Genomic DNA, 27,580 nt, shown 5'->3' with positions numbered 1-27,580 from the left:
ACCTTGAACTACAGACATGGGTCTTGCTCTAGACATCATCACCTTGAACTACAGACATGGGTCTTGCTCTTGACATCATCACCTTGAACTACAGACACTGGTCTTGAACTAGACATCATCTTGAACTACAGACACGGGTCTTGCTCTTGACATCATCACCTTGAACTACAGACACGGGTCTTGCTCTTGACATCATCACCTTGAACTACAGACACGGGTCTTGCTCTTGACATCATCACCTTGAACTACAGACACGGGTCTTGCTCTTGACATCATCACCTTGAACTACAGACATGGGTCTTGCTCTTGACATCATCACCTTGAACTACAGACATGGGTCTTGCTCTTGACATCATCACCTTAAACTACAGACATGGGTCTTGCTCTAGACATCATCACCTTGAACTACAGACATGGGTCTTGCACTAGACATCATCTCCTTGATATATTTTATAACTGCTCAATGTATGGCCAAGTAACAGCCCCAACAAAAAAGAATTTTGACCACTCCAATAAGATGTTGACCTTAAACCTACAGACATAGTTAAGGCAAATCCCCAAATGCATGGCCAAGTTACACAGCAGACAAACCAAATACAAGATTTCTTTAACAATGACCTGTCATAATGATTTGGACATGGGTTTCGCACACACCATGGCATCTTCTCATTGTAACATTTTTGTCATGTTACTTTAAATCCCCCAATGCGTGGCCAAGACAAGCCAACATTTGTGTGACCAACATACAGGCTGACGCACTGAAGTTCTGCTTTTGTGACAACTGTGTCAAGCTTATTGTAAACATGCTAGACAAAAATTAATGGCGAAGATTAAAAAACATTGGAAGCCAGAACTATCAGATATGTCTACAATGGCATGCTATTGCTAGGACATCAGTTTTCTACAGCTGAAAACCAATTTTCTTCAGATTTTAAAATACAGTTGTTTATTTTATTGCGACACACTTTGACAGCTTGCTAGTTCTTAAAAAAGGGGATGTGCATTAGACAGCCAACAAAACGCCATAAATGAATAAAAGAAATTATATTGGACTACATGTAGACATGTACATAAATACAAACAATGCTATCGGATTGTTACATTACACTGGTATATATTTTCTATTCCTATTCCAAACTATTCTTTTACACAACAAATGAATAAACACATTAATTGAACAAGAGGCCCAAAAGGGCGTATGCTCTACTGGCATGGCTCTTGTGGTCATTTTCAATCCAGAGCATGTACGTTTGAGTAACAGGCAACAAATATATAGTTCACTTTTAGTGTTTGGGTTAGCTGAAAATGCTGCACGTTCAACATCTGAGGACATGGAAGTGTTGTTAGCAGATTAGTTGCATGAACTATTTTAATATGTGCCAAGTAAAGGTAATCTGAGGGTAAAAAATATTTGCTTTCAAAACTGTACTCATCGTCAAAATTTCATTTCTATAGCTTTAAAAATAAAAAGTCGGTCAAAGTCAAGGACATCCGAGGACAACATTAATGCTTGTTTGCAAAACTGTTCACATGGTCAAAATTTCATTACTGTAGCTTTAAAAATTAATAAGTAAGTCAAAAGGGGTGGGGCCAGCTTTTGCCCAAGGGGCATTATTTCAAATGTAGTCCATCCCTTACAAAGTATAACTGGCTGGTTTTCAAAAGGAACCGAGTTCTAATTGATATCTAAATACTGTACAAGTTTCATCGAGATACAATCAAAACTGAAGACTGTATCAGGTTCACTAGCAATTGTTTACAGACGAACTGATTTTATAATACTTTCAAGGCCCATAATCTAGGCATGCATGGTCGGATCTGGCTGGTTTTCGAAAGGAACTGAGCTCTAATGGATATCTAAATACTGTACAAGTTTTATCGAGATACAATCAAAAATGAAGACTGTATCATGTTCACAACCAATTGTTTACACAATAGCATTCTTTTATACTATCAAGGGCCATAATCTAGGCATGCATGGCGGATCTGGCTGGTTTGCGAAAGGAACCAAGCTCTAATGGATATCTAGATACTGCACAAGTTTCATCGAGATACAATCAAAACTGAAGACTGTATCGTGTTCACAAGCAATCGTTTACAGACGCACGGATGCACATACTACGTACACATTACCATCGCATAAGCTCTTCTGGCCTTTGGCAAGTACAGCTAAAAACTGTTATTTTGTATCTCCAGTCATCACAGAATGTGTTATATAACAATTCAAAAGTGACACAGGATAACACAAATACTATGATTGTTTGCCCTTGCACAGGAATAGAGAATAGTTATTATTGTTGTTGAAGAAAAAAATCTAATTCCTTTTGACACATGAATCAAAATGCACAAAACGTGTACGGTACTTCATTAAAATTTGTAATCACATATATGTAAAAGAATAATATGCTACATTGCATACAAGATAAAATGTTAACCTTTGGCACAAGTATGCAAATCTTTTCCTGTAAGAAACACTTTTAATGTCAGATGGTGCACGACAATGGGTCTGAGGGAGTCTTCTACTATCGCCAATATCATCTTCCGAGGGAAGATTCCAAAATTACTGCTGACTGTAATATGATTTCATCAGAACCATCTTCAAAATCGTCACATGTGTTTTCTAGAAAGAAATATAACGGCATCTGAATAATGACACATTTTAATTTTTAAACTAAACCTACCTGTAAATACCAGTTTAAGCTGAACATGTCTGAAGATGAAGTGTATGTTTTAAACATACATCTAAACAATCAAAAGATGAGTGCCCCCTTAGGGCTGCTTGTCAAAAACATGTGGTCAAATGAATGAAGGTGTTTTAAGAAAAAAAGCATTGATTATTTTAGTCAAGAAGAAAAAAACCCTTATATTTCATAAGAATGTTGCCAGTGAACTTGTATCTATTTTCTAAAGAGTTCTCTGTGACCTTTAACCTACAAAAAAGGAGGCATCTAATTGGTCAAGAGCAACAGAGTTTCATGGTACTTAAGGTAAAACGATTATTGTGCAGTCAAGACAGACAGAACTACTGACAATGCCCACCTATCTTCTTTGACCAACCAACATTTGCAAACCTATATTTCTCATCTCTATTATGCTAGGTTTGAATTTGTGACATAATTGATATGCAAATATTTGTGAAGAGAAAACTCTACAGTAAGCAGTCAACTATTATACAGTGGTACCTGGGTCTGGATTCCTGTGTTGCAGGTGTTTTTCCAGCTCTAGTGTGCTGTTGAGGAGTTCTTCATCGTCCATGTCACTGGAGCCGTTGTCACCTTCCTCCTCAAGGTCATCAAAGTAACTGGCTGGTAACACATGCCTTGGCAACGGCCATTCTGAACAACAGAGAACAGGTGTCATTTAATCATCTAAGTCAACAAGGACATCGAAGCAGAAGCCAACAGTGATCTATTTTTCTAAGTTGATCCAGAGGCAAATCATAACAATCAATTAAGCCAGAGTTACAGCTTTTACAACACAGATGTCATTGTTAAACCATGTACTAATTTGCATGTTATCATAAACGTCATGGCCAAAGGTAAGAACTTTCCATAGCTTTATCGCTGATGACAACGCTAGTGTTAGGACTTTAGACCGATAGTTCAGAACTTGATTAAAGTAAATAATATTGTTTATGCAGTTGTTAAATTTTTACCACTCATAACATTTCCTGGACACCCTTGTGATCTGCAATATTTCTAAAAAGGTTTGAAATGAGTGTCTCAACGTAATTTGTTTGATTTCTTGAAAATGAGCACATGATCAATTATTATGCCTTGAAAAGTTAAAATGTGACATTAATCATGTTGTTGACTTTAAAAAATTCTGAACAATCAGTCAAACTTTTCATTTCTTTTATGGCCAAAAACAATGAGAAGCTATGAGAAATTGTCATGAAAATGAGCTCTAAGGTGAGAGGCTGGGAGTAAAAGGGGAACATGTTTTCATGTGGATTATCTTATCATTGTCAAAGACATAAGCACTTCCCTAATAAAAAATACATAGAGAACATACCTGGAGACTTGTAATTCTGCATATGGCAGTCTGGGTCATGACATTTCTGGTAAAACACTCCTCGCTGAAGGTCGGCAATTAACCTGGAGTACGTTGTATTTAATTAGTATATTTTCTTTGCTAATTTCAACAATATAAAACTTCCCTCATAAAACTCCTGACATTTTTGAGAGTCATTTGTTAGTTTTTATAATTTAATTATTGATTATACATAATGACAATTATCACATTTATAAGGTAATGCCCTTTCAATCTGAACATATAAAACATAAAACTTGCTCCTACATCCTTTTTATTAAAATGGCTTACATGACATTGTTGCTCTTATGATGACGTCCTATATTGTGACAGTATCTGTATCTGGTGATTTCATACACCAGCAGCTCTCCTTCCTGAAAGTAGGTCCAGTGTCGTATAACACCCTTCCCAGAGTCCTGTGTGATAAGGCTTATGATGTATTCATCCACTTCGGGGTAGGGGGATTTACTGTAACCATCAATTGTTGCCTCGCCTGGAAAAAAATATTTTTTCAAATATCTTTAAGGAATTTCTGCTGATAGGCTAGAGATCCTCATTGACTTCTACAATAAAACTTATATTATTTTGTTCATCTTTTATGGTTATTTGCACACATGCATTAAGTTACACGATTTGTTTTGTCTACAGTAGCAATAGCTCTACTACATGATGACCTTACAACAGATTTCCACATTGCGCTGTAGTTACCACAATCTCTTTTCAATATATGTCATCCTCGATTTAAATCCCAGTGAGACTGGACATAAGCAAGTTTAGCCGATGCGATGACATTCTAGAGTAACATTTACTCAACTAGTATGGTAAGAGTAATATTGTAACAACTTATTACACAAGCATGAAACGAATAAGATTTTAATGGGAAGAATTGCCAGTGAAAGACAAATATTGTTAATATTTGTAATGCTATCATTAAAATGAGATCATACATATGTAAGCTTTATGCTTAAACTTAATCAAGATTAATACCACCTTTCTTGCATGTGTCGTGTCGTTTCCTTTGCTGCTTCATTTCAGTTTCCGTCTCAAATGTCAAAACCCTCAGAGCACTGCTATACCTGGCACATATAAGTATAGGTTTTAAGCTTGATTGTGATACAGTGTAACCTGTTTTAAACATGCTCCTGCCTATGACAGGTGTCTGCTTAATCAAGGGGTCAGCCTTCAGGTTTAGTTCAACTTTTTGTAGTATGATATTCTCAACTGCCCCTTTAGTAAATCTTTAGTAGAAAAACATTTGAGTTTTGAATACAATTTAATTAACAATAAATATTTTACATTTGGACCAAGCGGAAAAGCAAATTGTTAACCCATAAATACGGACGCCTTTCTTCAGTATATCAACATTAAAACTGAATTACCATAAATGCCGTCTGTCGGCCTTTTACTTAATAATTAAGAATATTTATGATATTACAATAACAAATTACATATTGTGTAAATATTGTAGCGTTCTGCAACACAAGGCATATGATGAATGCACTATGTTATCATTTTCCTAAATTATTGGTAAAATATGTCAATGGATTATGTCATACGGGTATTTAAGTGTGTCTGTATGATTTAATGGGATCAGAGATAAATGGAAGTGCTGCGGCCATGTTTGAGTGGTGTTCCTTTAATACATGTTACAATGATGTACTTCCTATGGTAAAATCCTACGGCAGGAATTTGGAATGTCTGGTTAAAAGAGGTGTCCATTAAAAACGGACGGAAAGGTTGCACTGCATTTTAGTAAACGATAATTTTTTAAACTGAAGCATGTGTTTAACAGTGCCAGGCTTCACAATGGTTCATAAAATAATGTGTTATGGTTCTCAAAGAACTGACTATTCAAAAATTATGAGAAGTTTTTTGATGGCGATGCTCTAGGTCGCTCCTTTAATACCAGAAACAATAACCAAATATAGACAAAAGACATCAATTTGGAAATCAGCTGTTTGGTAATATAAGACAGACAGTTTTTTATACATGTGTATATACAGTCTAAGCAACAACAAATGTCAGTGCTGCTTGTCGATTCAATCCCCACCAGGGGCATTTACTAAGATATATAATAATACTGATAATAATGCTGGTTTATTACCTGAAAGCCAAATCAAGCATGAGTCTATAAAGCTCATGAGCTTTCAGCTTTCATAAAAATTAAGCTAAAAAAATAAGTATAAGCTAAACTAAGAAAAGCACATACTTAACATTGGCGATAAGGGAGTAAAAAAACACAGCCTCCTCTGTTGACTGTCCCTGGGAAAGTGTTGGAGTGTAGAGGTTCTTTTCAGACAAGTTCAGGGGATTCTTCTTCTGCAGTTTCGATGACTTGAACAAACGAAAGTTGCGGTACTTTGTGTACACACCTGGATAAGGAATGTCAACAGTAAGGAATCATTACACACAGACAATTAAAGTATGCATTCGTAGTTGTTTCATTCGGTGTTCAATAGATCAGATTGAAAGTACATGAAGAGCAACACCAGCAAAAACTAACCCTTGTCTGTCTTTCTCCGTAGATCATTACACTACAAATATTTCAGCTCGAGTTATGTGATTTACTACACTTGTTTGTATTGTTATAGTCAAGTGATGTACCATGCTTTATGCTTTTATATCTTTTAAAGGCTCAAGTTAGGGCCATGAATGACATATTGCCAAAAACACTAAGGCTATGACAAAGCCTTAATGTCTTCTCCCTTAAAGAAAAACTAATAGCTTTTATTAGGGTAATGAAATGAAATATATAACACCATTACAGTGACAGTGAGCAACCAGGTATATAATCTAAAGCCACAAACCTGTATCACAAAATAAGACCATTTCTCCATGTTTGCTCTGTACGAAAAGTGAGCCGAGATCAGCTAATGAAACTGTCTTCAGCAATTTGTTTCTCATACAGTTATCTTCTTTCATATTGTCTTTTAAACCGTCGACTGTCAACTCTTTCACAACATCTTCAGCCTTTGACTCTAAGCAAGGTATATTTCCATTTTCATTATTCGAGTCTATAACATCATCACTTTGATTATTTTCCACATTGTTCATGTTCTGTGCAAGGGCTGCATCTTTATCTCCTTGTTCAACAGCAAGAAGAACTTGAGAGAGAATGTGTGACACAAATCTGCCTGAAAATTAAATAAGCAATACTACTTTACAAACCATTGAACCATTGCACTAGAATTTTTTTTTTCACAAGTATCTGCTTCTATAATGATGTTCATTTTTTGCTTGTTTTGAGCTAGCCCTAAACTTATACACCACTGCTTTTCACAAAAGCTTTGTGATGTGTTATGGCTATAGTTATATAGCCATGTTTCAACATTGACTAGTTAATGAAGGAAGTACAATAGTAAGTACACTTTTGAACACATGTTCCCATCTATATAGACAAACTGACCATGTCAGTAGATGTAATGTTCACATTTAAAAATGTCACAATATAGCTTACAAAGCGGATGTTAACTAGAATATACTGTGTATACAGTCGAAACCCATTGGCTTGATATCCCTTGGCTCAATTTCCTCATTGGCTGGAACTGGATGTAAAGGACTAATTCTGATTAACTCTTTGTAAGCATTGCCGTTTTGCCCGATATTCGCAAAATTCAAAGTATTTTGGCCTGGTATATCGAGCCAATGGGTTTCGACTGTACCTATATTCGGAAACCTATTAAAGTCATTCATCTTGTATCTTCATACATATACCAGTACAGTAAAGACCTGTTTGCTATACGCAAATAGAATATACCTGCATGAATATTATCTTTGAATGCTGCATTCTGTAGTTGGAATATCAAGTGTCGACTGAACTTCACCTCAGTGCTGTAACAAAACAATTGCAAATTATTTTTTTTGTAAACTCAGTTTTTTATCAATTGCATTCTGACAACAAAACTTAGGCCCTTCATCTATTGCAATGAAAACAAAATAGATAATGCTAATCCTTATGGGATCCTTTGGAATACTGGTACATTCAACAGAATTCAACAAACTGTTCCTTGGCAGAAATGTTAGCTGTAATAGTGCCTAAGCTCCTCTAGTACAAGCTTAGAGCAGGCTTGGTTTGATTGAGACTGGTCCTCGACAGTAATTTTAGATCTAACACTCCCTACACCCCTACCAACAGCTAACAGTTGTCTTTGTTTGATTGAAACTGGTCATTGGCATCACTGCCTACACCCCTAAGCAAAAGTTTTAGCAGCATTCCAATTCAAATCAATCAGTAAGTCAAACTAAATTGATATCCCAATGGCTTAAAAAGCAAACAACTACACTGCAGACAAACTATATCATACAACACAGTAAACATACAAGGACTGAGTACCTTGAATCCAAATCCAGTACCTCTCTCCGTGTGGCAATGAGTGAATATTCTTCTGAAAGTCCAGCACAAATTACCTGCAAACACACCAATACTTAAAAACAATAAGCTCAGTTACCAGTATACAAAATTTCATTCTAGTTACTTTAACTATTTTGTTGAAATAAACAAGCATTTGATATGGTGTATAATATTGTATCTATCCTGAAATGATTAATGAAGTACTTTTGCCGAGATTGCAAGGATTCCTCCATCCATTATAATTATTTGTATTTAATTTCACATACTTTCATGGGTGCCATTTGTTGCATTTCAATACAAATGGACAATAGCTACCTGAATGAATGTCTCCACCATGGCATCACCGTCAGCTGCAGGGTTCAGGGTTCTGTCAAACTCCAGGTCAAAGTACAGCTTACACACACAACCTGTATACAGTAAGAAAAGGCTATCTCGGAATTAAGGAATGTAAATATTTTTTCCATTCGCCAAAATAAGTGGAAACAACGAAATATTCAAAATATTGTAGATGTTTGTAGAAGGCAACCTTAATTAAAGTACCATGGTTGTCATCAACAAAACAATTAAACAAACGTGAAGACTTCAATAAACACATGCACATAGTTAAACACTTGCTCAGCCCTCACCTTCAGGTATAACTTCATAATGATGCCTTTTGTCATCATCCATCTGACTGCAAAAGTCACCATTCAAACTGATGAGTCAAACATCACAAGAATTTCTCTTAGAAAATGACATGTACTAATAAGTGTTGATAAGAAATAAAATACATGTTTGAACTTGTACATACAATTTTATCATACACAGGACTATAGAAAAACAACTGTAAAATACTGAACTACATAAATAGAGGGAAAGAAAAGATTGAGGTGGTGTTGTGATAAAGAGTCAAGATTGATATACAGAATAAACAGAAGGACATGTCCTATGTGGACAAATAAATATACAAATATATAGTGTTTTCAGATGAATCAATACATCTTTAAATATGAATTTGGTATAGCGAATAAGAATACATATACAACAACAACATAAGTACATTAATTAAAGATATTTCATGTTGCTATTGATTTATTCAAATTTATCAAAATACTCAGTAACACGTATATGTTGTTGTGAATCTCTCACCAAGGAGTTTCAGGGTTCGATCCCCACCTGGGACGTGTTCTCATGGCCTCTTAAGATCCCCACCTGGGATGTGTTCTCATGGCCTCTAACGATCCCCACCTGGGACGTGTTCTCATGGCCTCTTAAAATAGACAGCAGTATTGGTTTCTAACCATAAATTTGTTTCAGAAAATCGATTGGATTTTCATCAGACTATACATGTATCTGATTTCACAACCAGACAATGGATGATTCAAATACAAAATATAAAATAAAAAGGTAAGTCCATTGTAAATGACACCATTAACAGTTGTGCAAACCTGTAGTAATGCCAGAAGACTGGATAGCTTGTGGCGAGGTAGAGGCGTTGTCCAGAATTACCCTCAAATGAATCACTCTCAAAGGCAAATACATGTAGATCCTAAACAAAACAAACAGGATAACCCTTTGTATTTCATATTGGTATATTTTAATTTACAATAGATAGCTACCCAATCTTCATAAAGGTTTTTGTGACCTAGCGGTTAATGCGTCCACCTATGGAGCAGGTGGACTGTGTTCAATCCCTGGCCGTGTCATACCAAAAGATGTTAAAAGTAGCTCCCTTGCTTGGCGCTCAGCATTCAAAGCGTAGTACTTGGAAAAGTGGTGTACACAGTACTGGTTTAAACAAGGAAAGTTGTACCCCATGTATCAGTGCTTTACACCTAGCATGTAAAGAACCACTTTCACTGGTAATCCTTGACCTCAGGACATTTTAAATTGAATTCGGTATCTTTTTTTATATACCTGAAAGAGTATGTCATCAATGTTGAACAAACAAACAACATTAAGCACTCACCTTGGATTTACTTCTGCTGTAGCTGAAAGCATCTTGCTGTCGGAAGAAAATTTCCCACTTGACAGAGGGTCCCAGAATCCTGAAATGATTTTATAAATGAGCTAAACAAAATATTAAATTGATGACCATTTTATTTATTATGCATGGCATAGACATTTTGTCCATAGACTTATAAGAAACTGCATAATATCCCTTTTTGATAACCTTTCCATTCTAAAAAAACAATAAATGACATTTTTGAAATTGGAACGTAATTGTAGAATAATAGAGCAATAAGTGAAATAGTGAAAGCAATGAATAAATTGTTCTACCTGCTTGGAAATGGTTTAGGAATTTTCTCTTTCTTAAACTGTTTTTCCATGGTCTCTATTGAGTTCTGCAGACCCATCCATTTTCTGAAATTTCACAAGTCAAAATTACCACTGTTTACAAGTGATAGTCAATTTTTACTTATCTCTTCTTAGATGAAAATGCATTTTTATCACATTGTTTTATGAAAAGGGACATGTAGTCACGGCCTGGTATATTTGAGTTTGGTTGGTGCCAATAGGCTTGACAAGAGGGTTTTCTCTGTGCACCTTGGTCCCTTTCCTGTAAATTCAGCACATTTATGCCGTACAACCAAAGCAAAAGTTAGGTTAAAACTTTTTGCTAAATTCAAGTATAACTTGTCAGAAAACATTGATATACTTTATAATACAACCTTTCAATTTTTCACTTGCTACATTGTATTTTAAGAGTTTGTACAAAGGTTAAATAACGCATTCATAAGGTAAAATAGAAGAATCTTCATGTAATAAAAGAATGGTTTAATTGCACCTAGTGTGTGATGGAAATTTTGTAGGCTGCTGTGAACCCAACATTTAATTACAACATTTTCAGCTCATGCACAAACATATTTCTATTGCTGAAAACGGCCAAAGATTAACTAACATTTTTAAATGATATCAGAAATTATGAAAATGCGTTCCAAATGTCAGGCAGTTACCCATCTAGCAGAATGCAGCTTACCTTGAAGCTGTAAACTTTAAAAAATAAGTAAACTTTAATAATAATTAAAAGAAGCCAGTATCAATTCATTAAACAAATCAGTGCTATTACCTTTTGTTCTTTGCTCCATAAAAGCTGGATGTTGTCAATGATGTTCCACTGTTCATGTCTTCCATGGTCTCATTGCATTTCCCTGAAAAATTTATCATTAATGAAATTATTTTAAAAACAGTATAAAATGGTGGGGAAAAATTCCACAGTAGCCAAAGCGGTGGCAAGTTGTTATCTTATGCTACGGCTTACGACTTCCAAAAACATTGCATGCGGCTTACCGTGACATGCAGTTATTATAATAGGTGCCGCAGGTACGAAAAAGAAGACTGTAAATTGTACCACGTTCGCAGAATGGCTTTCAAGTGTCAACTAAGAAAACTAAATTGAATTTAGTTTTTGTTTAAAAAGTTATCCTAAATTGCATTGTTATGATTTGTTATGTGTTCAATTTATTTACTACTTTATGAATATTACAAGCATAGTTAAAGTGTCACATAGAGAAAAACTAGTTCAGCAGTTGTTCTTTTTATTCTTATGTACATTGTAAGTATCATAAAGTTCTTACCAGTGAAATCTTTGTTAATGTGTGTGTAAACGCAAATGAACATTGTCTTGACTTGTTTATAATAATGATACTCGTATATTGCTTCTATTTGTATTTCATCGTAAAAAAGCTGACATTTTACACAACGAATGATCAATACAATGTAGCGTATAACTATATGATATTTATTAGTGGTGATTAAAATAGCTTGTGACTTTTTGGGGAATTTTCCACAGAGAACAATGCATGAAGGCCTTCAACTGTGCGCTGTGAATTTTGAACGCATGTTTGAACCCAGTCACTTTCAATTGTGATATTCTAAAACTCTTAAACAATACTAACCTAGCCTGTTTAGAGTGTAACATATTAATCCATGTTCATATTATATCAAAATAAAATGCCATTATTCAGTCATGATATAATCAAACAAGAGCAATAGTCGTGTTCTGATATGCATGGGCAAATTTATTTGACTGCATTTCTTGTGGTAAGTAAACTTCTTGCAAAACAAAATGTTTAAAGGCAATCAAATATTTTCTCAGAAGTGGATCTGAAAAACAATAACAGCAATTAACTGTAGCCATCTTAAATTATTTACAGCTACCTTAATTTCCATTAATTCAACTTTGCAGTGTTGTGTACAATGTGGACTTGGTGCAGGCCAAATCATATTAATAAATGTGTCATGAGATATGCTTTTTAAACAGATAGGGTCAGGGGTAAGGATATATCGCGGCGCATAGAAAATTCTGAAAAAAAGACATGGTTAGCTACAATAATGAGAGGTCAGCAATACTTTTTTTGTTTTGAGATTTCTTATGTCTTGAGTCTGCCAATCGCACAAGGTCATAAAATCGTCAGATTTGTTGACAGCCATTTAGGTGGACTAGGTTGGTGGTGTAGCTGTTAAGTCAATTAAGACAGTTTTGTCTAGGACCAATTCTACTCCCAGGTTTGTAAAGAAGAGGAAAACATATCGATATAAAAAATATAACACATTATTGCTTATTGATAATATTCCACTGAAATCATTCTATAAAAATGTGTGTTATATTAGTAATTACTGTAAAAACCCTAAATGCGACCACCCCTTTTTTCACGACCAACCCGCTAATTGAAACCCATTTTCTTTCAAAACAATTTTTTTTCCTCTATAATTCAATGGTCGCAAACCCCGAAAAACAGGCACCCTGTTTTTCAGTAACACAACTATTAATCCAGGCCCTTTTAATGAATTGCATGTTAAATTGATCCATTAATGTGACCAAAGACAATTTGTTACTATACATGCTTGTGTTCACACCTCAATTGACAACCAGTAGTCGCTAAGTTCATATAAACAGCCTCTTCAGAGTCTTTGACGATTTTTGTTTTGGAGACTCTACGCAGCCATATCCCATTTGTTGTTTTCCTAGCCAAAAATGACAAATCCCAGCGCTAAGTATATTGAGCAGAAAGATAACGGGCACCTGCTAGATAGTTTGAAAATGGTGATGCTTTGTTGACATGAATTAGTGTCTCATGAAACTCTTAAGAGTTATAAGAGAAAGGTATTGGCTGTAAATAATTAATGTTTCACTTTTGTGTTTTTATTTAACAGTGAAGTGTTAAGAATTTTGGAGTTACAGTTGAAGAATATATTTTACATTGGTATGAATCAGTCGACTTGTGGCGTTTAGGGAACAAAATGAATATATCCAAATGTTAAAAAAAGTTCCCTTAACGCGCATTATTGTGGCTAGTAAACTTGTCGCTTTATGATAGAGGCCAAGATTATAGTGAAAAACACGGAAGTGTTTGATAATAAAATTATGGGGTTTTGATTGATTGAATGCTTTTGACTGGATTTTCACATGCTTACTGTGAAAATATAAATACAGGACAGTGAAAATATGTTGCTTTGATACATGTTATTCTTTTAGTCATTCTAAAATGCTGTCCAGGCTTTTTTTAATGATGGTTGCCTGGCAAGCATCATTAAAAAAAAGCCTGGACAGCATTTTAGAATGACTAGTACATTATTACTAGTGTATTTTTTGAACAATTTATGATGTAAATTAATAAATGATATAACTTTTAATATTTTCTCTGCTTCAATAGTATCCCTATAGCCCCATATTACTAATACCAAGTAATTGAATTCCACCTGTTGACCATTCAATGATTCATAAACCTAACCACCACAAACTCAGTAATGTGACCACCCCGCTATTAAGTACTTTTTCTCAAAACCATATCGGTGGTTTGAAAAGAGGGTTTTCCTGTATAACGAATTTTAACACCAATGATATTGTGTTTTTAAAAAAATAGCACCATTTGTTTGAAAACATACCGATATTCACTGTCAGTTTAGTGAGTTATTTCCCGCCAAAATGTCAAAACAAATAGGTGTGCTCGTTTTAAACGGTGCGAGGTGATACAGGAATCCAGTGGATTTCACGTGAAATCCACTCAAAACGTGAAATCCACTCAGAACTCAGTTATTTTAATTAATAATTTATTTTTTTGTATACATATTAGAAAGTGCCTCATGAAGGGTTTATATTTCAAATTTTATTGAAATTGGTCAAAAAATAAAGAAGTTAGAGCAATTTTTCATTTTTTTTCCAAAAATAGATCGGAAATCGAGGTGAAATCCAGATTCCGATAGGTGAAATCCACTCATAACTCATTAATTTTAATAAATAATTTTCTGTTTTTGTACAATTATTAGAAAGTGCCTCATAAAGGGTTTATATTTCAAATTTTATTGAAATTGGTCAAAAAATGAAGAAGTTAGAGCAATTTTTCGAAAATAGATCGGAAATCGAGGTGAAATCCAGTTTTCGAGAAGTGAAATCCACTCATAACTCATTAATTTTAATAAATAATTTTCTGTTTTTGTATAATTATTAGAAAGTGCCTCATGAAGGGTTTATATTTCAAATTTTATTGAAATTGGTCAAAAAATGAAGAAGTTAGAACAATTTTTCGAAAATAGATCGGAAATCGAGGTGAAATCCAGTTTTCGAGAAGTGAAATCCACTCCTAACTCAGTTTTATTAATTAGTAATTTGTTATTTTTTGTATACATTTTGGAAAGTGCCTAATAAAGAGCTTACATTTCAAATTTTATTGAAATATATCAATAAATGAAGAAGTTAGAGCAATTTTTCGGAAATCGAAATGAAATCCACATTTTGACAAGTGAAATCCACTTTTTCAGACGTGAAATCCACTCATAACTCATTTCTTTTTATCAAATTATTTTTTTTGTTAAACAAATAATTGAAAGGGCTTCATAATGGGTTTATATATCAAATTTTATCCAAATTGATCCAAAAATAAGAAAGTTGTAGACCTATTTTGAAAAAAGATCGGAAATCGATGTGAAATCCACATTTTGACAAGTGAAATCCACTTTTTCAGACGTGAAATCCACTCATAACTCATTTATTTTTAACAAATTATTTTTTTTGTTGAACAAATAATTGAAAAGGCATTCTCATCGGTTTATATTTAAAATTTAAATGGAATTGGCCCAAAAATGAAAAAGTTAGATAAATATGTTGAAAATAGATCTGAAAGCTAAGTGAAATCCACATTTTGACAAGTGAAATCCAATATTTGGTAAAGAAATCTACTAAGTGTAATGAAATAAATTCAATCAAGTATCTTAATATTAATACAGTAGTAGTTTGTCTGATGATTATATTTTAATGTTGTTGTTTTTTGTTTTATTTACTTACATTAGTATCATTTAATCCGTTTTAGTCGTGATATCTTATATAACATTAGATCTAATATCTGAATCAGTTGAGATGCAATATTTTGGTTTGTTTTTTTCTGTAAGTAACCACTACCCAATATATTAGTTCTATAATATCGTTTAATAATTACTCTTGTCTTTGATCTATATCTATCAAAGACGAGGATGACGACTCTCACGTGCCGTTACTTTCGCACTTAGCGGTTAAGGTGATACATCAAATATCCGAGAAAGTTGACATAACATACTCGGCGGTAATATTAAAGAAGTTTAGTACAATGGCAGTAATTATTTTATGCCGAAAAAGAATTTGAGAAGATATGGTAAGTATAAAATGTATCAGAAATGGCAATTGTCATTGCTATGTTTTTATTTTTTATGCTATGAACATGTAGTGTTGGATATACGTATTATTTGATATTTAAACGGATAATTAATTGTTTCTGTGTATTTTGTGTTATTATATTTGGATATTTAAAAGGATAATTAATTGTTTCTGTATATTTCTGCTGTATTTGTTCATAAAATGGGAACCTTTCCGTGTAGTGTCTGCCTTGAGGCATGTGCACTTGACTCAATTTATTGTGATAATTGTAAGTTGTGGTGCCATCGTACATGTTGTCAAATGGGCAAGCTTGAGCTTAAGTCTTGGGACCAACGTCATCTCAAGTTTGCGTGTATAAAGTGTGCTTGTGTCGGGGATGAGTACAACTACACAGCAGCACTGAATCGGTAAGTGTAATATATACTTAGCATATCTTATAATATGCTTATTATTAAAAACGGAGACGTTTTATATGAGTTAATGCAATATTTATTCATTTCAAAAATATATTTCATAATAAGTTTAAGTACTTTAACAATCATGAATAAATATTACAACATTTAAATGAATGAATGAAGCACATTTGAAAACATAAATAACAACAACTATATAACAACAATAAATTAATAACTACGTGTTTTTATAAGCACATTTGCGAACTACTACTCCTACTATTACTACAACAATAAGCATATTTATAACTAACATCACAATAATTGCTTTTAGCTCGTATTAATCTGTGAAATTACGTAATATGTTTCCTGATGGCGTGAAAGTATTTAATGTGTCCTTTGTTTTTGTAGTGCACCATGTCACTGTGATAGTCCTTATGAAATCTTATGTTCTTCATTTCAATGCATTGTACACTTTTTCGAACAAGATTATTGATGCGTTTTCTCTGTGCGTTGAAACTTTTTTTGCTTAGAAAATTGTTTATTTTGTGTAATGTTGTGAACATACCTTTTCATTATCTCTCATTATTGTAAACCAAGTTAAACATATGATTTCACTTGGTGTAACTTTGTTCTGTTGTATTTGTTTGTTTCTTTTTTTATTTATTTTTATGATTACGTATATCAACCAATGTACATGTATAAATAACCATAAATAAATGTCTGGCATAAACAAATAATACAAAACAATATTCGGATTATTTATTAAATTTTTAAGATTTTCAAAATTCGAAAGTAAAAAAGGGCCATGATTGAGGGCGCCTCCACGTGGTATGGCCTGGATGTGTATGGATATTGTGTTTATCATGAAAAAAATAAACAATTATGCATACACAACAAAACGCCCTCACAATATTACTTCAAATTTCTTGTTTTTGGATCAATTTGAATAAAATTTGAAATATAAACCCATTATGAAGCCCTTTCAATTATTTGCTCAACAGAAAAATTAATTTGTTAAAAATAAATGAGTTATGAGTGGATTTCACGTCTGAAAAAGTGGATTTCACTTGTCAAAATGTGGATTTCACTTCGATTTCCGATCTTTTTTTCAAAATAGGTCTACAACTTTCTTATTTTTGGATCAATTTGAATAATTTTTGAAATATAAACACATGATAAAGCCTTATCAATTTATTGATATATTTCAATAAAATTTGAAATGTAAGCTCTTTATTAGGCACTTTCCAAAACGTATTCAAAAAATAAAAATTACTAATTGATAAAACTGAGTTAGGAGTGGATTTCACTTCTCGAAAACTGGATTTCACCTCGATTTCCGATCTATTTTCGAAAAATTGCTCTAACTTCTTCATTTTTTGATCAATTTCAATAAAATTTGAAATATAAACCCTTTATGAGGCACTTTCTAATAATTGTACAAAAACAGAAAATTATTTATTAAAATTAATGAGTTATGAGTGGATTTCACCTATCGGAATCTGGATTTCACCGCGATTTCCGATCTATTTTTGGAAAAAATGAAAAATTGCTCTAACTTCTTTATTTTTTGACCAATTTCAATAAAATTTGAAATATAAACCCTTCATGAGGCACTTTCTAATATGTATACAAAAAAAATAAATTATTAATTAAAATAACTGAGTTCTGAGTGGATTTCACGTTTTGAGTGGATTTCACGTGAAATCCACTGGATTCCTGTATCACCCCGCACCCCGTTTTAAATCGATTATTTTATTTTTTCTGCCATTATTGTTTGTTGATAAAATACTATTATAAAATCTGTGTTTCATTTAAATATGAATCATTAAAAAATCTCAGGTTAGAAATATATCAAATGATAGTTATCTTTAACATGGCATTATAACCAAGCATAGTGTCATACCAACACGCTAATCAAGCAGCTGGTAATCAACATGGAGGAAACGAAAGTTGCACTTGCGTCAGTCAAAGACAATTTCTTCAAGCTTGTTGATTTTGTAAAAGAAAAAGTTGATCTAACTCATGACGTTGAAATACCACGAAATGAAGTTTTTTCTGTACCAGAAATACTCTCAGAGAAAGCAGCAAATGAAATGGCAAGGAGGGAAATGTTGGTCCAAATTCTCAAGTCACTTCTGGGTTTAGGGGCCACAGTTGGTCTGACGTATTATTGTGTGAATTACATGGTCAATGCAATGGATCCAACTAAGAAGGAAAAGCAGAAATCACGAGAGAGGGTATGCATAAAATTCTTCAATTTAAAAATTAAATGGACATTATGTCTAGCAGGGCCTTTTCCCCTAGTCCACCTAAATGGCCGCCAATAAGTCTTTTCACGATTTTTTTTTAATTCCAGACTGGTGACGTCCACCATCCCAGCAAAGAGTGGTCCTTGCACAAAGAACCCTCGTGACCATAATTTTGAAATTATCTCTGTTATCAATTCAAATTTCTACGAAAATATTGGTTACTATTAGTATTAAACACATATTTATTTATATCATTATGCCATAAAAACATGTTCAGATATCATAAAACACTTACAAATGTTGATTGTTTATCTAGTATCCCGATATTTATAAATCTGGACCATATTGGTTACTATTAGTATTAAACACATATTTATTTATATCATTATGCCATACAAACATGTTCAGATATCATAAAACACTTACAAATGTTGATTGTTTATCTAGTATCCCGATATTTATAAATCTGGAACAAATCTGATAGAATGTAGTCATGTATAAAACGGTATTAATGACCCAGAATATATTTATGTAAAAATAACAATTCTGACAAATTCAATCCAGTTTAATCACTGCTGGGTGAACAATTTTGTCATTATTATTCAACATTTATGCATTATATTAATTTTTTTTTTTTGCCCAGTGTTAAATGGTAGAGTTGTAGCGTTACAGGGATACATTAGAAATGTCAAAATAATAAAAGAGTATCCCTGAGCGCTCATTATTGTAGCTAGGGGTTCCCAAGGCCATTTTATTTTCATCTCCCTGGCACAGGGGCCTCTAATTTTCAAAATCTGTACAACTGGAGCGCTTGAAAATATCATTGTGTTATGATCAGTTTTTTTATTAAGGTAAGTTCTCAGGGCTTTTTCTATAGTACCCACGGGTCCGACTATCGGACCCGTTCCCAAAGCAAAATATAAGATATTTTTCCCAAAATGGGCAGAAAAAGCCCTGGTTCTTTTTTGTTGATACATGTACCGAATATGAGTGTCAGAATTCGGGACAGATAACTGAGGTCAAAAACAGATTGACATATTACTGACCAGGTGGCAATTTGGTTGTTATTTTTTATTTTGATGCCTGCAACAGTTTTCATGACCTCTTTTGTTAAATTTGACGAAATGAGAGAAATTTTGTTTGAAACACAGGTTCTAATGGTGATTATTTATTGCCTACCTTGGGCTTCTCGTAGTTTGGGCCTAAAATTATGTTCTATTATGTTGATGGAAGTGTATTGAAATTGTACATTTTCTGAAACTTTATTAAGATTTGTTGGTCTGAGTGATGGCTTTCACATGTCAACTTTTACTTTGTAAAAACAAGTCAACTTTATATTAGAGATTTTTCAACATTGAAGTGAGTGAAGACCATCTACAGTTTTCACTCTCCAGCAAAGTACTAAGCAGCATGCTGACAGTGAGCATGCTTGAGCCAACATCTTCAATGGTAGATTTCACCAGCTGTTGATGGAGTGGTATGGGGAGAAGCCCAGATGATCAGAGATATGAATTTGATTAGTATTTATTATGGAAGCCAACAATTATCTGAATATTTGATCGAACATTTGTTATTCGATGTCAAAATCAGTTTTCGAATATTCAATGATATTTTGTTCAATAAATAAAGTAAAAAACCTTTTGCCTACGACTACGGTATGTTGTTGCGTAGAAAGTTTGTTTGTCATGTTTTAAGAATGATAAATCCCTAATGCCAGAGCCATGAACTTGATGACAATGCACTATGCATGCGTCATATGGGACATACGTTAGAAACTATTAACAGTCCCCTGTTTAGCGGACACTTCCACCCAGATTGGTAGATGATACAGACCAGATAAGTGGAAGGTTTGGCTCAGATCGGTCCACAATATGACCCAGAAATAAAACAGTGAACAATTCTGAGCTGTTACGTTCACCTATCTTTGCTGTTTCAGATCTGCATGCATATCAATAGCCATTGATGCAAAACAGCATAATTTTCCCCCATTGTGAAGAAGGTCCTTTTCCACAAAAAGCTGGAAACCTCCTGAGTTCTTGTTCTCTTGTATAATGTATTTAAGTTTAAATTAGAAGGTTTTTCACAACATATATTTTCCATTTTTGATGTTTAACTGATAATAATTGGATGAAAAAATAAATATGAAACAAACAGGTTTTATGGATTAGATAATAGTTCCCATCGCTTTTTATTCAGGATTAGATTCCTTAGAGTACGGCCATGAACATCCAATGATTGTAAATTACAAAGATTTTAACATGTGTTTCAGGCTGAGGCAATGCTGCGGCGTCTTGGAGTTATAGACATAAAGGTATTATATATGTTATTTAAATTTCTATTTATGAGGTTTAAGCAAATACAAATCTGTTTTGAACTATCATATTTTTTTTTTTTTTAAAGTCAGTAGAAATGGAAACCTATGCAAATGTGGTTAATAAACTTTCATGATGGAAATTAGCATCTACTTTAATTGCAGTTAAGTGACTATGAGCTGTGTATTGCCGCCAACTTGGTTGACCCGTCGGCAATGAATGTGTCATGGGAAGATATTGGGGGACTGAAGGAGGAGATTGACCAGATACAGGACACGGTCATCTTTCCCTTCCGGCGCAGTGATCTCTTCAAAAGGTCCAGTCTGGTCCAACCTCCTAAAGGTAAAATAATCAACAAAATATTGAAATAAAGGTGGACAGTTAAATGGCTGATCATATTGTTATACTGTTAATTTGATTATTTACCTAAGGCTTGAAATTTGCTTAAAACATACATGTATGACCTTGCAATATGATTGAGGAAAATGGATCTGTCATTATAAGTTGTAATTATTTTAACAGATTAAAAGTAAAAACAGAGTAAACAACTGGTTCCACATGCTTTCAAAAATACTACATGTTTGTGTATTTTACTGGATTGATATTGAAGGTGTGCTACTGTATGGACCACCAGGCTGTGGTAAAACTATGATAGCCAAGGCTACAGCTAAGGCAGCAGGTAAGCTTTTTAGGGACTGTTTCAATATATATTAATTATTTATTTAAACGATCCTTTGGCAATGCCTTGCAGTTCGATTTCTTAAACTTAATGACAATCAGCAGATTATCCAACATTCCATTTTGTACACTTGTAATCTAAAATTATAATAAAGAAACTTTTTTAAAAACGAAACATGTTTACTGTTAACTTTTAGTAAGGTTGTGGCTACAAATTACATGAATTATAATATTCATACTACTGTATATATAATTTCATATGAAACATTTTCTGTGTATTTAGTTATGGTAATCATTTTTAGCTTGACTGATGAATAAGGAGGCTGTACTACTCGCCCCCATATTGGCGTCTGGTTAAAGTTTTAGAGCAGGTTGGCATTTTCACTTATAACTCCAATACCTTTCATTCAATTCACTTAAGACTTCACACAGTTGTTCAGGACCATCACACAATGAGGTTACATAACCCCATATTATCCTAAATACAAATTATGGTCCTTGATTGACTTAGGAACTTAGGTTAAAGTTTTAGGGCACATTGTGTCTGGTAAGGACATGTTAGGATTTTTAATAATTTCTTTTATACCCTTCATTCAATTGACTGAATACTTCACACAGTTGTTTAAATCCATCACACAATCAGGTTGTATAACTGCATATTTACTCTAAACACAAATGATGGTCCTTGGTTGTCTTTTTCTTCTTTTTTTCTTCTTTTGACAGGCACAAATTTATAAGTTTTAACAAAAGTGAAACCTGGTTATTAGAATGATGTATGGTGTTTTGGGATGGGCTGGCACGAGGCATCAAACTCACCTATGATATTGAATAATTTTAGGTAGGTTTGACAATTGGTGACCAGACTTGGTATTTTTGAAGAGTTTATGGAGATTGAAAATAGAAAAGTGTTTGGTACTGAATAATTTTTAATAGTAAGGGTTGACATATTGCAACCAAACTTGGTATATAGAAAGAGTTTATAGAGACCTTTCACCGGATTGTGTTTGGAGCTCAGAGAGTCATGATCAAGGTCAGGGTTCTGTTACTAACGATAGAAAAATGGTAAGTAATGAATAACTTTAGTATGAGTTGAAATATTGTTACCAAACTTGGTATACAGGAAGAGTTTATGAAGACCTTTCATGGGATAGCATTTGGGGCCCCTAGGGTCAAGGTCACTGTTAGTAAAAATAGAAAAAAACAGTTGGTACTGAATAACTGTAGTTAGGGTGACCAGCATATTGCGACCAAACTTGGTATATAGGAATAGTTTCTAGAGGCTTTTTATGGGATTGCGTTTTGGGCTCCTAAGGTGAAGGTCACTGTTACTAAAAATTGATAACCATTTGGTAATGAATAACTTAAGTTAGGGTTGACATATTTTGACCAAACTTGATATGTAGGAAGAGTTAATTGAGGCTTAACTTGTGGTTGCATTTTGGGCCCCTAGTATGAAGATCAAGGTCATTGTAAATACAAATAGAAAAAAAAAGAGTTAAAACCGAACCTCACAACGAAGGCTGAAATTCTTCTGTCAATCATTGAAAGCCTGCTTTCGTCATACTGTTTACTTTTTAATTCGTCTTATTTTATTATTGTTTTTGGAAAACACGTATTGCATCATTTTTGTATTCATTTTTAGCTCTACTGGCCAAAGGCCAGAAGAGCTTATGCGATGGTAATGTGTACGTAGTATGTGCATCCGTGCGTTCTTGCGTCTGTAAACAATTGCTTGTGAACACGATACAGTCTTCAGTTTTGATTGTATCTCAATGAAACTTGTACAGTATCTAGATATCCATTAGAGCTGGGTTCCTTTCGAAAACCAGCAAGATCCGCCCATGAATGCCTAGATTATGGGCCATGAAAGTTTTAAAAAGAAATGCTTTCTATTTTTAGCTAGGTCTGCATGAGTGAATTCTATTTTTAGCCAAGTTTACATGTACATGTAAATTCAAGTCTAGAGTTAAGGGAGACAATTTGCAAGTCTAGGATTTTGAGAGACAATTTGCTTTTTGCTTCTGCAGTTGATTTTGTGAATTACTCTGCCTTGTTCTTGTTGAAAGCCTAAAGGCCATTTTTTAGCTTTAAGTTCTGTAGTTTGTGCATTCATCTTAACAAAATTGGTTGTGAATGTTTAAGTTATGCACCTGGTGTCATTGCTGGCCACACCCAGGGTTCACAGGTTTGGTAAACATAAATCTGGAAAGGTTTGAAAATCTTTTTGTGTGTTCGTGCATCCATCTCAGCACAAATGATTGTGAATGTTTGTTCAAATTGATCAATGTTGTCCTAGGATGCCCTTGACTTTGACCTTTTGACCAACTTTTTTTAACTTTTAAAACTACAGACATTTTTACTATGAGTACAGTTTTGAAAGCATTTTTTTTGTCAGATGACTTTTACTTGGCACATATTAAAACAGTTCATGCAACTAATCTGCTTACAATACTTTCTGGGCTCAGATGTTGAACGTGCTACGTTTTCAGGTAACCCAAACATAAAACATAAACTATATGTCTGTTGCCTTTTACCCATACATACATGCTCTGGATTGATATGACCACAAAAGCCATGCCAGTAGAGCATAGGCCCTTTTGGGCCTCTTGTTAAGACAAAGTGGTGTATAATCGAGTGCACTGTCCTTCGACAGCTCTTGTTAAACTAATACTTAATGCCACCGTGTTGTTCTAGGAGCAAGGTTTATCAACCTACAGATTTCCTCCTTGGTGGACAAGTGGTATGGCGAGTCACAGAAACGGGCAGAGGCTGTCTTCTCTCTGGTATATATTATCACAGTTTGATGTAATTTACATGTACATTTATGTACCTTTTGTACACTTCTTACATGCCATATATTTGGCAAGTCACTTTTGGCAAACTTCTGGTTTAATTATACATGTCTTTGATCGATAAAAATGTAATCTCTGATAATATGAATGACAATGTGTCTGCTTTGAAGTTTGTTTAAAGTAAAATTGGTCTGTGTATCTAAGCAGACATAATGATATTATACCAGTTTTAGGTAAATCACATAATTGTAATTTGTTGTTTGGTGCAAACAGATATCTTTTGAATTTTTTATCACAATCATAATTATTGCTGTTGTATTTTAGGCTCTAAAACTGCAGCCATCCATTATCTTCATAGATGAAATTGGTATGTCAAGAAAGTTACGTTTTTGTGTTATATTATGTCTTTTTACTATCTCATCATATTTTTTTTGTATATATATATTTTTTTATAAAACTTTCAATGCCTTTTTGCCAACATATATCACCATCAGTATGCAAACAATAGACTCAAACCTGGCCTCTTGACCAACTGAGAAAATTGGCTCAGCATTTACTTTCGTTTGCAATGGTCTTGTTGCTTGAAATAAAATATTTTCCAGCAATATCTCCCCTTTCCTCCACAGATTCCTTCCTACGTTCAAGGTCAGGAAATGACCATGAAGCGACTTTGATGATCAAGACCCAGTTTATGAGTTTCTGGGATGGCTTGATCACTGATCCCAAGTGTCAGGTGATGATTATGGGGGCCAGCAACCGGCCGCATGATATTGACGCTGCCATTCTCAGACGAATGCCCTGCACGTTTAGGATTGGCATGCCTGTATGTGTATTAACTTTATAGTTTTGTTTATTATTTGTTTGAGAGCATGTTTTCTTCATGGGAGAGTAATTGTTGACTGTCCATTTACACTCTTTCATCCTTTTTTATAAACAGTTACCTACCGGTAAACAGTTCTTGTTTGTTTGACAGATTATCTTATCAGCCATATCAACAATTACTGGTACAAATCATTATGGATCACTTTTACATTATATTCCTTAAAACATCACCGGTACAGACAGTATGTACTCTAAACAGTCATGATTTTTTTGCTTGATAGGAAGCATTTACGTAGTTAAAAATATATACTATAGTTTTAGAGAAAAAAGTGTATAACATAACCCTGATTGGAGAAAAATGTTTGTTTGTGTTTATGTCAGGCGCGTGCCCAGAGGGTCTCAATTCTGAGCCTGTTGTTGGAGGGAGAGGAAGTGGATGAGGACATTGACTATGGTAGCCTCGGTGACCTCACAGACGGGTTCTCTGGCAGTGACATCAAAGAGGCATGCAGGCTTGCGGCACTCAACAGGATTCACAGCTATGTTGCAGAGGCCCGCAGACTGCATGGGGAAGAGTACTGGTACAGGAATAGTTTAGTTAGCAAGTTTGCCTTAAATTCAGTGATTGTATCTACATATATTTAATAAAATACATTTTAGAATTATAATGAGATGCAATGGTGTGGTACAATAGATATTGGGGGGAAAAATGTTATTTACCAGTGAACGTATGCATAACCATTTTTGAAGCAAGACTTGTAGCTCTTGCATAATTAATTTTCGAGTGATTCCCCTTGATATTCTGGAAATGCAAGATGGAAACTCAAACTCGACCATAATTCAATAACCGTTCAAAATATTCACATAAAACTTTATACACATGTTACTATTGCCAATTTGTTATGTGTAGTAAAGGTCTTTAACTGTGGACTTAATAAGTTTGAAGTTATGCCTGGTGATCAACAAAACAAGTGTTGTCATCAGCTGTACATGCAGCACAGTTAAACCTTGTCTCTTGTTTTACAGTGACATGATAACAGGAGAGATGCGAAACATCAGCCTCTCGGACCTCACATATGGTGTGAAGAAGATCCGCAACTCCAAACAGACAATGTCAAGCTCTGTGTCGAATATACAACTGGACTAATATAGTTAAATATGTTTTAGATTATGATTTTAATTCATTGCAGAAGTTTATTCATTTTTAAAAAAAATATCGTATGCACAAAATGATTTGAAGTGCAGGCCAAATTTACCTATAAAATGACTATAAAAACCCATAGGCCTGTTGGAGAATCCTAAAGGCACTGGAATGGCTATAAGCCTGATCAGTCTGTGATGCTTTGTTAATTTATGTGTTGGCTGAGAAGAGTATAGTATTTATATGTGAGTCAGGGTTGTTATGGAAACAGGGCCAAAGTAAATTAAACATCAGCTTTGTTGATAGTTCAAATTGTATAACTTTTTAAAAAGTTGTAAAACACAAACATTTAGTGTTCATTTAGAGCATGATTTCTTCTGTTAACGCAAACTACACTATTACAACTATCTTTTACAATTAAATTTGGTCATTTAACATGAAATGATTTGCCATTTTTTCTAAAAATATATTCACAATTCAGTGAAGTAAACTATCAAATCCACACATATTTTATTGGTTGTGACCACTCATTACAATTAATAAATATATGCCATTCCTGTACTTATAAACAAATGTCATATTTGAATGTGTTTGCTTTGATACAGAAATGTCATTTCCAGGCCCCAATTTCTCGAAACTTTTTAAGCTTAACAGGCTTAAGTCGCTCATTTCAAACAGCCAAAATACATACTACTAATAATTTTTGATAAATGAAAAATGGTTTCTTCAAATGAGCATACAGATTTTTCTTATATATTTTATAAAAACTCATAAAGAAGTAAATATAACGCATATTATAGAACAACAAAAATAGTGAGTTTAGCTTAATCCTGTTATAAGGGACTTAAGAAGTTTCGAGAAATTGGGGCCTGGAGATTATCCGAGTTAGTAAATGTCTGAGTGTAACAGTTCTACATGTAGGTCTTGTCACTTTTTCCAATCTCCTTTATGAACAGCCATATACAGGCTTTGTTTAGCACAATGACTGTGATGCAATAAAATATCAAAACTTTATGTTCAAGGATTTTGTATTCTTAACAGTTTGTACAGTGGTAATATGCTAGCAAAATATAGGTAAGACTAACATGTATGTACCAAACGTATATTTAAATATTCACATTCATTTTAAATACGTAGTGATTGCTACAATTTTAGATGCACTGCACATTATTGTGCAGTAGTATTTACTATTTACTGAA

At 33.8% G+C, this 27,580-nt stretch overlaps 2 protein-coding genes across 3 annotated transcripts; one reads left to right on the top strand and one right to left on the bottom strand.

Annotated features, from left to right (window-relative positions):
- Window positions 1–420: 420 nt before the first annotated feature.
- On the bottom strand, window positions 421–19,323 carry LOC128208714 (DNA-directed primase/polymerase protein-like). 2 transcript variants are annotated; one of them, XM_052912273.1, is made up of 16 exons: window positions 19,063–19,323; window positions 11,433–11,514; window positions 10,643–10,726; window positions 10,332–10,410; window positions 9,811–9,911; window positions 9,010–9,056; window positions 8,699–8,790; window positions 8,366–8,439; window positions 7,790–7,863; window positions 6,840–7,166; window positions 6,242–6,404; window positions 5,023–5,108; window positions 4,324–4,525; window positions 4,015–4,097; window positions 3,183–3,335; window positions 421–2,620 (listed from the first exon to the last, which is right to left on the bottom strand). In XM_052912273.1, the coding sequence occupies exons 2-16, from the start codon at window positions 11,495–11,497 to the stop codon at window positions 2,535–2,537; spliced, it is 1,716 nt and encodes a 571-aa protein (XP_052768233.1). In that variant the 5' UTR covers window positions 11,498–11,514; window positions 19,063–19,323; the 3' UTR covers window positions 421–2,534. The 2 variants fall into 2 exon arrangements, with proteins under 2 accessions (XP_052768233.1, XP_052768226.1); XM_052912266.1 differs by lacking the exon at window positions 19,063–19,323 and adding an exon at window positions 14,252–14,286.
- On the top strand, window positions 18,285–27,395 carry LOC128208731 (outer mitochondrial transmembrane helix translocase-like). The gene is made up of 9 exons (XM_052912282.1): window positions 18,285–18,624; window positions 20,906–20,947; window positions 21,113–21,290; window positions 21,559–21,627; window positions 24,321–24,409; window positions 24,743–24,785; window positions 25,045–25,241; window positions 25,622–25,821; window positions 26,267–27,395. The coding sequence occupies exons 1-9, from the start codon at window positions 18,322–18,324 to the stop codon at window positions 26,385–26,387; spliced, it is 1,242 nt and encodes a 413-aa protein (XP_052768242.1). The 5' UTR covers window positions 18,285–18,321; the 3' UTR covers window positions 26,388–27,395.
- Window positions 27,396–27,580: the final 185 nt, after the last annotated feature.

The sequence above is a fragment of the Mya arenaria genome, chromosome 2 (genome assembly GCF_026914265.1).
Source record: "Mya arenaria isolate MELC-2E11 chromosome 2, ASM2691426v1".
NCBI lineage: Eukaryota > Metazoa > Mollusca > Bivalvia > Myida > Myidae > Mya > Mya arenaria.
The sequence above is the reverse complement of the archived record's forward strand: the minus strand, read 5'-3'. Positions and strand labels throughout refer to the sequence as shown.